Source organism: Chroicocephalus ridibundus, chromosome 2 (assembly GCF_963924245.1).
Source record: "Chroicocephalus ridibundus chromosome 2, bChrRid1.1, whole genome shotgun sequence".
Lineage (NCBI taxonomy): Eukaryota > Metazoa > Chordata > Aves > Charadriiformes > Laridae > Chroicocephalus > Chroicocephalus ridibundus.
In genome coordinates, this window is record NC_086285.1 from 132,814,871 (window position 1) to 132,829,077 (window position 14,207).

Sequence of the window (14,207 nt, forward strand, 5' to 3'; positions counted from 1 at the left end):
TACTGTTCACCCTAAAGCTGTAGCAGACTTTTTCCCAAGCTGTGTTTGAGTACACAATGACTTTTGGACATACGGATACAACCATATTAGTGTTAACATATTTTGCTATTTTAATTTTCTGGACTTGTTTAATTTTCCTCTCTGTCAAATGTGAAATTAAACTTGTAAGCTGAATTTTTTAACAGCACAGTAAAGATGAGATGTAAAAATGCCCATCCCCAGAGTGTCTCTTTTAACAACCTCATCGATGTCATGTTTGGTTCTGTGTATTTACGGAAGTAAAATTACGGTTATACATGATTATGCACAAAACATATTTTGCTGCATTTAATTCAGACTTTTTCCTGTGCTGTGTTGCAGTTATACCAAATGCTTACAGAGATGGGAGAACTGGAGAATACCTACATTATTTACACTGCTGACCATGGTTACCATATCGGGCAGTTTGGACTGGTCAAGGGGAAGTCAATGCCGTATGACTTTGATATTCGAGTTCCTTTCTTTATTCGTGGTCCAAGTGTAGAGCCAGGATCAGTGTACGTTCTCTTATGTCTCTACCACAGCTGTTGAATCTAATGTAAAATTTTTCTAAGAGCATGTAATTATCACTCTGTCTAGTTTCATTTCATAAAGGATGTCCTATTACTGTAGAGCAATGAGTCTTACAAAGAGGCACGTCTTTCATTTTGTATATTATTAATAAGTTATGATGCAGATGAGAAGGTCATATAATGTGTAGTCCTGTAGGCTTTGGGTTTTGCTTTTTAAAAGTAGGTGCTCATCTTTACTGTTCATCTTGTGGTTTAGAAGAAGGGGTGGTGTCACGCCCTCATTGTCAATGAGGTAAGAGTTGTGGCTACTGCACCTCCTTGTTTTATTGTGCTTAGCTTTTTCTTTGTGATGACAGTCTGCTGTACTGGCCTGTCGTCATGAGAATCGTAGCCTTCAAAGGGGATTTTCTAAACTTAGCGCTTCTGTAGAGCTTTACATCTTCAAAGCCCTGATAAACATTAATGACCATTCTATTTCCAAGAGAATGTGAAGACTTACATATTGAACACATGACAACCACGACCTTTTCTGTTGATTGCAGAGTGCCTCAGATAGTTCTCAACATTGATCTTGCTCCAACAATTCTGGATATAGCAGGACTTGACACGCCTCCAGATATGGATGGCAAATCTGTCCTAAAGCTTCTGGACTTGGAGAGACCAGGAAACAGGTGGGTCCCAGCATATTTTTTTTTTTAGCCAGTTCAGAAGAAAACACCTAAGTAAATCAACAACTTAGTGGAAAAAGATTCTGTGAAAATGAGCTGTGTCATGCCAACGACCACAGCTTTCGCATTTGAAGAGTCTCTTAAATAGCACGTCTATAAAACTGCAGGTATATATAAGTGAAGAGGTGTTTTTTCAAAAATAAATTGTTAACACTAGCAGTGCTATATATGGGTGCCAGCAGTAAATATTATTGTTTTGCTTTCAGGTTTCGAACAAACAAGAAGACCAAAATTTGGCGTGACACATTTCTGGTGGAAAGAGGGTAATTATTAGGGGTGAGAGAGTTTTGGGAGAGCCTGCCTGTTGTGAACACTCTCTTGTACATGCTTTCCTTTCTGGTCCCTCCTCTGCCTTTTTATGGTCAGCAAAGCAGTAAATTTTGCAAGCAAACTTACAGGCCTGATTTGTTTCCTAGTTTCCCACCACTGGCTTTGCAAGCGGCTGTTCTCCCAAATCCCTGCCTCTGAAGAAATTTGAAAGCATGCTTTTCTGGCGACTCTCCTAGCCTGTACCTCCTCTTTCTCTAACATCGTACTTGTGACCATTTACATCATCATCTGACTCATTTTCTTTCCAAATATCTGTTTCAAATCCAGCTGTGCAGAATCCTCTTATCAACTGATTTTGTATTTTCCATCACATATTGGAAACATTCTTTATTTTTGTTCCAGCTAAGCAAAGACTTATGTGTAAATGAGATTTATGACCGTAACTGCTCCTCTTTTCACGGATACTTCTTTACGCCCTCTCACCTTGCCAATTACTGCTGTGAAAATTTTCTCTGAGTAAAAATTTTACAGCAATTTCCTTGCAGCACTTTACAGATTATGGAAATCTTGTATGATGTAGCACTTAACAGTGCATACAAGACATATTGTAATATAAAAGATATAGCCAAGGTAGGGCCGAATGAGTATGGAAGCCCTTAAGTCTCTTCATCTGGGCTTTTCAGCCAGCCGAGTACTGCTTCAGCGTGTTTTGCTTTGTGAAAGAACATACATTTATGTATGAATGGTGCTGAACTGTATCAGTTAGATATATTTCAGCAGCTCTTATTTCTCTTTGGGTAATTTCCAGCAAATCACCTGAGCCTTTTTTTCACTACATGACCTACACTGAAGGTCAATAACAGAAGTGTGGGGATTTTTTTTCCCTGAGAAGACATTAAATCTTCAAGTAGCTTTGCTTTTTCAGGTGAATTAATCATCTCCAGAGTTTAGAGGAATGTACCTAAAATAGTCAACTTTATTTCTTTCAAAGCAAATTTCTACGCAAGAAGGAAGAATCCAACAAAAACACTCAGCAGTCTAATCAGCTACCAAAATATGAGAGAGTAAAAGAACTATGCCAACAAGCAAGATACCAGACAGCCTGTGAACAACCAGGACAGGTAAGCTACAAACAACTGCAGTCTTCCATGTAACACAGGGGAATACCTATTTTTCACTACCGATCAAAAGAATTTGAAGACTATGGCATTTGGAAGGTAGCTAAAGACCATTATTCTGAATATCTTCAGAGTGAAGAAAACCAGACACAAATGGCTGTAAGCAATGGTCCAATTTAAGGTGTTGGAGGGCTGGTCCTTAGTTTGCTGTTTCAGTACAGGGTTTATAGTAAAAATCCCATGCTCAAACATAACATCCATTGCCATCCAGCGTGACCTGGACAGGCTGGAGAGCTGGGCAGAGAAGAACCAAATGAGGTTCAACAAAAGCAAGTGTAGGGTCCTGCACCTGGGAAGGAAGAATGCCAAACACCAGTAAGTGTTAGGGGCGGACATGCTGGGAAGCAGCTCTGAGGAGAAGGACCTGGGGGTCCTGGTAGACAGCAAATTATCCATGAGCCAGCAGTGTGCCCTTGTCGCCAAGAAGGCCAATGGCATCCTGGGCTGCATAGGGAAGACTGTGGCCAGTAGGTCGAGGGAGGTCATTCTCCCCCTCTACTCTGCACTGGTGAGGCCACAACTGGAGTACTGTGTCCAGTTTTGGGCTCCCCAGTTCAAGAGGGACAGGGAACTACTGGAGCGAGTCCAGCGTAGGGCAACCAAGATGATTATGGGACTGGAGCACCTCCCTTATGAGGAAAGGCTGAAAGAGCTGGGACTCTTTAGCCTGGAGAAGAGAAGGTTGAGGGGGGACCTGATTAATGTTTACAAGTATCTAAAGGGTGGGTTTAAGGAGGACGGAGCCAGGCTCTTTTCAATGGTTCCCAGCGACAGGACAAGGGGCAATGGGCACAAGCTAGAACATAGGAAGTTCCGTTCAAATACACGGAAAAACTTCTTTACCGTGAGGGTGACAGAGCACTGGAACAGGCTGCCCAGGGAGGTTGTGGAGCCCCCTTCTCTGGAGATTTTCAAGACCCACCTGGATGCAGCCCTGAGGGATGTGCTTTAGGCAATCCTGCTCTAGCAGGGGAGTTGGACTAGATGATCTCTAGAGGTCCCTTCCAACTCTGAAGATTCTGTGATTCCGTGATTCCGTGATAACAGAAGATGACTACTTTGACAGACACAGTGTATTGCTAAATATGCAAGATAATTCAATGATAATTATAAATAAGGGAGAGAAGATTTTTGAGCAGTGAAAGCTTGTACTCACTGGGCTAATTCAGAATTACGGAAGCAAACTAGTGAGTCCTATGCTTACACATGAGGACAGGCTGAGAGAGTTGGGGTTGTGCAGCCTGGAGAAGAGAAGTCTCTGGGGAGACCTTATAGCAGCCTTCCAGTACCTGAAGGGGGCCTACAGGAGAGATGGGGAGGGACTCTTTTATCAGGGAGTGGAGCGATAGGACGGGGTAACGGCCTCAAACTGAAAGAGGGGAGATTTAGATTGGATATCAGGAAGAAATTCTTTACAGTAAGGGTGGTGAGGCACTGGAACAGTTGTGGATGCCCCATCCCTGGAATTGTTCAAGGCCAGGCTGGATGGGGCTTTGAGCAGCCTGGTCTAGCAGGAGGTGTCCCTGCCCAGGGCGGGGGGGTTGGAACTAGATGGTCTTTCAGGTCCCTTCCAACCCAAACCATTCTGTGATTCTGTGATTTGCTGGGATGAACAACTGGACAACACACTTGGTAATCATCGTGCTTTATAATATATTGAAACACCTTTAATAGAAGGGTCTCCTTGCTCAGAAACACTTGCTTGTTTAAGGTCACTGTAAGGATTCAGACAGCGATACCCATACCCAAGCATTACTTTTTCTTCTTGTAGCCGTAATGATTTCAGTGTAATGCCTGACTGATACAAAGGTCTAATTGCCTGCTTTCAAAACCAGAAGTTACTACACCCCTGACTAGTATGCTTGTACCTGCGGCTCTGTAGTGTGTATACAGGGAGGGAGATAAATTAAGACATAGTGAGGCTGACACCAAATTCTCTTCAATCTGTTATGAATTAATGCTATACCTATAGTAACATATGGAGCTGAATTTACTGGGAGCTTTTTTTTTTTGCTATGGAGGGAAGCTGTATGCCTTCCCACCGACACCACCTTTGACCAGGCACACGCTGGGGGCCCCAGGCAGCGGCTCGCAGCCTCCATGCCGTCCTCCCCCTCCACCCCTGTCCCCACACACCTCCCCGCAGGAGTGTGAGGCGATTTCCCCCAGGCAGGCGCTTGCGCCTTTCCCTCAGATGTTTGCTCAGACCGCCGCAGCCGGCCATAGACCTGATGCTGGAATATCGGTAAACTGTTTTGAACGGGAGCATAAAGCCTCTCTGTGCTCCCCTTCCATCTGCAGCCACCCATGGTGCTTCACCCAGGGCAGGCAGAGCTGCGCACAGCAAACCGGAGGGCGCTGGGGAGAGCTCGCGCACTTAACGAAATGCTCCGTCCCTACCTTTCCCCTTCTCGTTCATTAGAGTGTAGTGTTACAGTAAATCTCGGTTAATCCCAGATTGGACTGGAATCTGTTTTGGCTGGCACATCCTCGGCCAGGTCCTCTGCCACAGCTCTCACCTCACACATGCTCCTTAAACGTGGCTACTTTTGAAGGGATATACACAATATCACAGAGTCAGCCAAGAGCAAAGTTTTCAGGAGTTCAAACACTGCCATTGTAAATAGAGATTAAATTTGAAAAAACTGAACATTTTTATAAAAACTACGGGAGATCAATGGAGTCATTTAGCCTGTTAGACGCTAAAATGTTTAGTTTTAAAATACCAAAATATTTTCTTTGCAATTATTTCTTATATTTATTACCTCTTAAGACAAAACTCCAGGCTTGGAATAGCTTTACTTTTCCACGTGTGAATAGAAAAGGTTAAGTGTCCTGACCAGATATCACACCTGAAGCAGTAGAAAACACCGGTCACAGCCGCGTTCCCAGCCCACTGCGGTAGACTTTCTTTCCATCCCATATTGGTGAATCCCATTTGATCAAAGGGCGGAGGCAGAAGGCCTTGAGTCAGCAAGGAGCTTACAAGAGCAATGGTGCTTGATAGCGGCTCTCCCACCTATGATCCCCTCATTTAGGTCCTTTAAGTTCAGAAGATACGTTGGCTCCACAGAGCCCAGCAGCCATCCCTCATGGCTGAATGAAGGACAGGGCGGAACTGACCTTTTTAAGACCAATTTTCAGACCTAGCCATTGGTGTGTATAAATGACTTTCTTAAGCAAAGGGACCAAAGTTAGCCCTGATACTTCTAACATCCGGAAGGCTTCTTACAGGGATGCCTTTTTAACCCCCCTGTCATGCTTACATAGGTGAAGGGGAGAGAGGTAAAAGAGAGCATCTGTCATTTGTTTTAGTGGCCAGCCCAGCCCAAACCATGGCACAAAGTTAAACGTGCCCACAGAAACCTCCCGTCAGACAGAGCGATCACAATTTCTCTCTCAGGGATGGGCCATATGCAGTTCTCACAGGAAATTCAACGTCGAATAGGAAGGGTGTGAATTTAAAGAGCGACACTGGAAATAACATGAATATCAGCAAAGCACTGCAGTGTGAAATAAGTGTCCACAGGATTTTTTCCATGTAGAAAAGTTCTTAAAGAAAATTAAAAGTTAATAGGCCAAATCATTTTACTGTAGCCCAAATGGTTTTCGATGTGCAATATGAGGCATCGTAGTTCAACGTGAGGTTCTGCCAGCAGATTCCCCCTAGTCATTTTGCACCTCTTGGAAAAGAGAAAAAGGAAATATTGTTATGTGGGTCTTAACTTGGTTTTATCTTTTGAGATTAGTATCTTTAATTTAAATTACATAGATGAATGCATAGAAAAAAAATCTTCATTTTAATTATGATGGTTTATAATACTTCCTACATTTACTCTAAGCGGTTGCTGTTAACATCACTTAAATTAAAATCACCTTCACAGAATGAGTGATTGCTGACAGATTTTTAAATAATGAAGTTACTGGTCTGTGGGAAGTTGCTGCTAAATGTCTGGAACTAAGAATAAGCATTTGGTGAATTAATACACCAATGTAATGTCTAGTACATTTAGAGCTTGTTCTTCATTTTAATTTACTTTAGTCAATATCTAGTTCATTTGAAATGGAGAACACAGTGGGGAGTTGAAAAAGAAGAAAATTTGTTTTTCCTGTATTAAAATGAGGTGTGATCCTGAGACCTGCTAGTTCCAAAATCTCCAAGGATGTGGTGCTCAGGAAAATAATTGCTTCAGCTTATTTTGTATTTCATAAGTAAAGTCTAAAGAAAAATAAAAAGGAAAAGAAAAAAAAAGAAAAAGCCTGAAAAAAAAGAAACAAGAAAAACAAAAAGGGGAAAAAAAGAACCTAGCATAGTAAAGACATTTTTTTAAATTAGAAGTTTCAAAATTTCAGGTTTTTTCTATTGCAAAAGTCTATCCAGGTAAACATAAAAAATAGAAAAAAAAATATTAAACATCTGTATAATTGCTATAATTATTCCATAGTTTTTTAAGTTGTAAATGAGTGTTTGCCAAAAAGGGATAGGAAACTTATATTATAGATTGTATTTAGCTGCAAATCAGTAAGGCTTAGGGATTACCAAAAGAAAAAATAGTTACAAAACACATACGCAAAATTAAATTCAACTAATTTCACCATGATTTTTATTTTACTTAAATTTTTTAGCACCATTGACAAATTGCACCTCTTTCATTGTAGAGCACACTCCTCTTGCTATTTTTTCATAATCCCCGCTATGGGAGGAGAGTTTCCCAAAGTTCACTCACCTCCTTGAGAACATATCAGAAATGAGATGTGCACAACTGCCTGGATATGTTCACTTTTGAGTTACGTTCAGGCGGTCATTCACTTGGGTCGGCAGTGAGCTTTTGCAGAGGAGAGGACGGCGCCTGCTGAGCTGCGTTAGCAAGAGCACGGCTAACAGGTCATGGGAAGTGAGCGCTCACCTCTCCTTGGTGCTTGTGGGCTGCAGCTGGAGTGCTCCATTCAGGTTGGGACATCCACTAGCAGAGGGACTTTGGTAAACTGGAGCAAGTCCAGTGGAGGACCCCAGAGATGGTCAGGAAGTACTGAGGAGGGGCAGAGGTTTGTTTAGCCAGGAGAAGGGAAGGCAAAGGGGGAATCTAATTGCTTCCTTCAACTAACTAATGGCTAATTAGAGAGCAGACAGACCCAGGCACTTCTTGGAGGTGCTCAGCAACAGAGAAGTTGCAGCAAGAGAAAGTCTGACTAGGTGTGTGGAAAAGAAATGGTACCATAAGAGTGATTAACCTCTGGAGCCCAAAGAGGCTGTGGAAGGTCCATCCAGGGATACTTTCAAAACCTAATAATGTTGCTCCTACTTTGAGGAAGAGGTTGGACTAAATGACCTCCAGATGTTCCTTCCAGAAATTGCACATGCTCTTAATTTTTTCTTGCTTAATACCTGGACTTGTTTTCTCCTTCCTCCTCAGCTTCATAACTTGGGGAGTGCTGTTAATTTTGTCCATCTTGTAAGTGGGTTATGGGTCACCTGCCGATATGATATTTGGACACAGACTAGCTTTCGGCTCCCGCTCTGCCCCAGCTGTTGACCTGTGCTCACCCGCAATGCAGCGGGTCCCATCGCACCCAGCAGGTTCACTCCCCTTGCAAAGGGAGCAGTGGTGGGGTGGGCTCTTTGATCATCTTTGGGGCTTGGGGCAGGGTAGAAGTTTCCTTTGCAGTCCCTCTTTCACATCCCGGAGACCACTGCAAGAAATTATGATGGGAACAGGAGGTTTCCTTTGTAGCTTATATGCCAAATTTGTCACCAGTTTATGTGGTGTAACTTACTGAGATCACCTGATTGAGCCCAGTTGGTTTAGTAGTGACTATTGATGGGTTTTAGCACTTAAATTGTTTACAGGGGGGTTTTATATTTCATTGATACGTATTTCCCCTATCAGCTTTACCGTAATAAGGTACACAGTATAGAAATATCTATTCATTTGCAACATTGCTACCCCTGCTGTCATTTTAAAATGGGAAACAATCAGTACGAACTTTCAACTAAAACTTTGTTAATTTTCCAATAGACCAGAAATAATAGCATGTGAACAAGTGTTTCTCTGGATTAATACAACCTTATCATGACACAAATCTCCTCTCAGATTTCCACTGAAATAACCTGAGATGAGAATATATGTTAGTTCAGGAGGTTTAGAGGCAAGCTGCTCTTAAATCCTCTGGCAGGTTATTTTTGTTGAACTCACTCCATCTTCTCACCCATGAAATTCCTCTGGATACTTAGCAAATATCAAATAAAAGCATGTTAACTGTGTTTTCATTTATACTTTTTCTTTCTCTCTCCCCTTACCTAAACATGTAATTAATGAGTTGAGTTAATTCATAAGTATTTATTCTTTTTCTCTCCAGCAGTCTGAGTCATAGGAATTTTCCTGAGCCATAATTTTGACTTCTGGGGCTTAACACTGTTTCCCAGATAGCAGTTACCATTTGAGGTCTTGTGACTGATAGGCCGAGTGTCTCCAGTGTACTGTTCAATCCATCATTTATAATCAGTATCAAATCCATAGCCAAACATGCATTTTTATCCTCTTACAAAAATTACACAAAGCAAAAGCACAACCTTATTTCAAAATTTTCCCAATGGGGGTGGGAGGGGGGAAGCCACCCTCCCAAAATGAGGACTGTGACACTTTGTGTTTAAAATTTTAGCTCTTAGGTTGGATGACTCAGCAACCGAACCCAGACACAGGTCTGTTTATTTTATGGGTATACATCTCCTACCATCTGCTCGGCGCTACCTGCCAGTTTGTGAACAGCACAGGTCTGAAACTTGTAAAGATCCGTGGTCTGCTGCCAGCTCCAACGAGCACTGACAGTGGGCAGAAGGGAAAAATGCGTCGTGCTGCCCGTCTTTGCACGACATGCATGCCCATGAACTCAAACCAAGCTAGACAGGTATAATGCCATAGCCGCTAACCTCCCTTGTGCTCTTTTTTCATGCACTTCAGCTTTAGAGATGCAGAATACTGTGTTTCCTCCCGGGGAAGTGTATCCCAAAACCACCCTAAAGAACTAATGTTCTGTTTGGAGAATACGCCTGAAGAACTGCGCAGTGAGATTTTAGTTAGATTAGGTCTCAATGTATTTTACAGTGATTTAAGGCTTTACAGGTAGTCACTGGAGATGTGTTGCTAAATCCAAGCATCAGCTCTGCGGTAAATGTGCAAGATTCTTCTGGCTCTGGTCCAAAGAGCATGTTATGTAGTCAGTACATATCTCTTATTTCTATCCTTCGCCATTTAAAAATCCAGCGTAAGAATTTAATTTTATTGTTCGTATTTATCACAGTATCATATCAGCATTCAGTCGAAAGCACATCTATTTGTAATGCTAAAAGAACACTTGCCATCCATCAGCTTACAGATAATATTGTAAAGGAAATTAGAATGGGGCTTATTAGGTGTAGTCTGGTTTGGCTCAAGTATCTATGTTCTCATAAAATAAATATCACAGACCATACATTTGTAAAGGTCAGCTCTACGACCAGCTGTGGAGTATGAATAAAAACACATAAGCCGGTAAGAGCTGGCCAGAAGTGTCAGATGTCTGGCCAGCCACTGACAGCCAGCCCCTGAGCACCCACTAAAACCCAACTAAAATTATGATACGGCATATAAACATCACTCATGGATCCTCCCGGTTTCAGAGCAACCTCCTGATGCTTGCAGGGGTCGGAAGACGCTGGTGATCAACCTGTTCTAACAGACCATGGGTTTGAAGATGGCTCTTCTTTGCCATCTGCCCATTGACACCACCTTTTCTTAGTCATAATTCAGCAGGGCATCTACACACAAGCTTAACTGGAAGCATATGTTTTTGGGATCAGTCATGTGCTTAAAACTAAGTACATACTTCAGTGCTTTCATGAACAGCTCTTGCAGCTATTGCTCACTTTAGACCCTGTAGAGTCATCCCTCACCGTTGACAGAAACAAGCCTGCAACTTAGTTGCTCAAGAATTCATAAGAATTGCCAGAATTTATGATATCCCTTGTTAAAATACCACTCTGTTTATGAGTTAAAACCAAATATGAAGATAAGTTCCTTTATCTCTAAAAATAATCGTTCAAAGCATGGTATTTCATATTTCAGCCTAAATATTTCACATTTCAGCCTAAATATTTAAGTTTCATATTAAACAGAGGGCAGCTTTTTCCAGATCTGACAATTCTGCAAATTTAAGCAATTCTTAATCTGAAGTACCAGTTCTATTCTCGATAAAATCCAGAGATATTCCAGTCTAAGAAGATTGGTTTCACTGGTTTCAGCTCTTTCAAGGCACGACTGTGTTCAGCATTTTTACCACCATCTTATCAGTCTTCTCTAACAAACCGATTTTTTTGGTAGAATGGCACCTTAAGAAGCAATTTTATGTACCAAAAATGTTTAGACAGGAAACACAGATGATGCAATAATCATTTTTAGCACTTTATGTAGTACTCCTTTAAGGTTCTCTTTTTGCAGAGTTTCCATTTTAAAGTATCCAGTGAAATATAGTATAAACTAAGTCCTCTGCAAATTAAATGTATATGACCCTATAATAATGGATTATTATCGGTATTGCCATTTAAAACTGAAAGACTAGATTTATCCTTTTCATTGGTTCCTATTTGCACCTGAGAGTGGACATATATTGGATAATAGCAGGAGTCTGCTGATGTTGAGTTATAACTACAGACAAGCTAACAGATTTGGTAGAGAATGCTATGGAGATGAAATATTTGATACCTCAGCCTAAGTGCCTACACTTCTAGAGCTGGCAATGCAGTCCGTGCATTTTTAATAAACTAGAGAACTGCTATAACCGTGATACTTAAAATCAGTCTTGTCTATATGTCAGGAATGCAAAATTGTGTAGTCTGTAAACTTCCTAGGCTATTTTCTCTTTCTTCCATTTCTTGAACCCTGTGAAGTAGCCCAAAATTGGCAATTTTCATATAGTTGTTTCTGTTATACAGTGATTAATTTCTTCATTCTTTTTTTTCCTCCAGTTCTATCCCTGTGCGTTTAACTGAATGTATTTCTAAACCCTGTCATACATTTCCCCCTGTATTACATCAGTTCTTACAGGACAAATTGCTTCCCTATCTGGTGAACCACTGACCATTCCACGTTTCAGGAACACTTTCTCAGGGACAAAGGCTGTATATAAATAGCCATCTTTGAATATATTCACGTCAGTAGCCTCTGGAGCTGTGCATGATTCAATAGAAGGTGGTCCACTTATGAGGGAGTGGTGCAAAAATTGGGATCTGCCCTTACAGGCAGCGTCAACCCAGTTCTAAAACAAAGGAGGAGATTTTTGTTTCAGAAAAATTGCAGCGATTCCAAATTCCCTGAGTGAACCTGGCACACTATCCCTATTAAACAGCTGCACTCGCGTGCAATGTTCAAATACTACTGAGATATAACAACACAGATTAATATTTCCAGGAGCATTTAGGAGCCTCGGTCAGGACCGGGGTTCATGACTGCCCTGCAGGAACGCATAGAGGAGATGGCCTTGGCCCCTAAACATTTCTCAGCATTCAGGTCCAGTTCAGCAGAAATAAACTGCTGGTGCTCTGTACTATTTACAATAACCAACTAATTACAGGGCACTTTTTGATATACCGTGTGACATGGCCTCTTTGAATGGCGCAGAGAAAGGAAAAACAGGATTTGGTTCTTACTGCGGTAGCACAGTCCTGAATCACACTCCCTCACTGGTTTATCACATCAGGTCCCCTGACACTCATCCAGATCTGGCTACTGCTAATAGAGGAAAAACGGTGCACACATACACGGCCCATGATAGTATTTTCATCTAAACTGTTTTCAAATTTAGATCATACCTTTTGAAACCGGAAAAAAGGGAAATGACATCTTGGGGAGATGTTTAAATTCATGAAGTCTTCCTTTTTATGCCTTATCTTAACATTCCCTAGGCTGAGCAATAATACTCAAAGTCAGTTATACATTACCAAAACGAAAAAGCACCTGTAAAAATGTTGTCGCCGTGTTATATTTCCGGTTGCATGTTTTTCAGGGTTTCATAGCTTTGTGATAAAATCTGACAAGATATTTAACACTTGAAGTGTCTGCAGCAAATACTGGGTAATTACATTTCATAGAAACCCTTAGCTTGCCTACTCTTAAAACACTTTTCATGAATTGTCTAATTAATTTCCCTTCTATATAAGGGGGCAGGAACTCTCTCAGAGCTGTCACAGCCTATTAACTAAACAAAGTTGATTTGAAATCCTGCTTAAGTGGGTATTTACAGAGCAGCACATCACAGTGCTGTATGTATATTTTATGCCTTAATTATATTCAGCAATGAAACAGACTTACTTAATTTTAAGGCAGTGGCACAAACTGATTAATACCAGGAAATTGAGACACAAGGTAGTTATCAAGTCATTTGCTGTTGTCTTGCTTATTTAGCTCTAAGTCACAGGAACCCTGCCAGTAGCAGCACAAAGCAAAGCCACCAAGTATGAACAATACCCTTTCAACCGGCCCATTTGCTCCCCTTTGCCTTTGAAATGACTTTATAAGGGCAAACTTCTACCCCCAGAAAAAAAATGCATTGTGCCAATGACATCATCTGCGGAAAAGCTCCTGCTGCAGTCTGGCTGCAGTCTGGTGCTTGCCTCCCCACCGAGGAGCAGGCACGTGTACTTCTGTGTTTAAACTTCAGGTTTGGCAGAGATTAAAGTAGCTTGAGCTCCCAAAGAACGGAATAGAATGGAGCGGAATAGAATAGAATAGAATAGAATAGAATAGAATAGAATAGAATAGAATAGAATAGAATAGTTCAGTTGGAAGGACTTACAACAATCATCTACTCCAACTGCCCAACCAATTCAAGGCTGACCACAAGTTAAAGCATGTTGTTAAGTGCATTGTCCAAATGCCTCTTAAACAGTGACAGGCATCAACCACCTCTCTAGGAAGCCTGTTCCTGTGTTTGATCACCCTCTTGATAGAGAAATGCTTCCTAATGCCCAGTCAGAACCTCCCCTGGCACAGAAGCAGGGCAGAAGCATCTTGAAAGGGATGAGTGCTGCAGGATGCATTAAGGAAGGAAAGAGATTGAGCAGGGGAACAGAACAGAACAGAATAGACTATTTCAGTTGGAAGGGAACTACAATGATCATCTAGTCCAGCTGCCTGACTAATTCAGAGCTGAACAAAAGTTAAAGCATGTTATTTAGGGCATTATCCAAATGGCTTTTTAACACTGACAGGTTTGGGGCATTCACCACCTCTCTAGGAAGCCTGTTCCAGTGTTTGACCACCCTCTTGGTAGAGAAATGCTTCCTAATGTCCAGTCAGAACCTCCCCTGGCACAGCTTTGAACCATTCCCACGTGTCCTATCGCTGGATCCCAGGGAGAAGAGCTCAGCACCTCCCTCTGCACCTCCCCTCCTCAGGAAGCTGTAGAGAGCCATGAGGTCGCCCCTCAGCCTCCTTTTGTCCACACTA

General features: G+C 41.7%; 1 protein-coding gene across 12 annotated transcripts in view; it reads left to right on the plus strand.

The window, feature by feature from the left end:
* SULF1 (sulfatase 1) overlaps positions 1 to 14,207 on the plus strand; it is a 153,340-nt gene that overhangs the window by 118,054 nt on the left and 21,079 nt on the right. For all 12 annotated transcript variants that reach the window (XM_063327023.1, XM_063327026.1, XM_063327025.1 and 9 more), the window contains 4 exons: positions 361 to 536; positions 1,094 to 1,222; positions 1,486 to 1,542; positions 2,541 to 2,670. In XM_063327023.1, the coding sequence (XP_063183093.1) occupies positions 361 to 536; positions 1,094 to 1,222; positions 1,486 to 1,542; positions 2,541 to 2,670 (492 nt within the window). The remainder of the gene's footprint in view (positions 1 to 360; positions 537 to 1,093; positions 1,223 to 1,485; positions 1,543 to 2,540; positions 2,671 to 14,207) is intronic.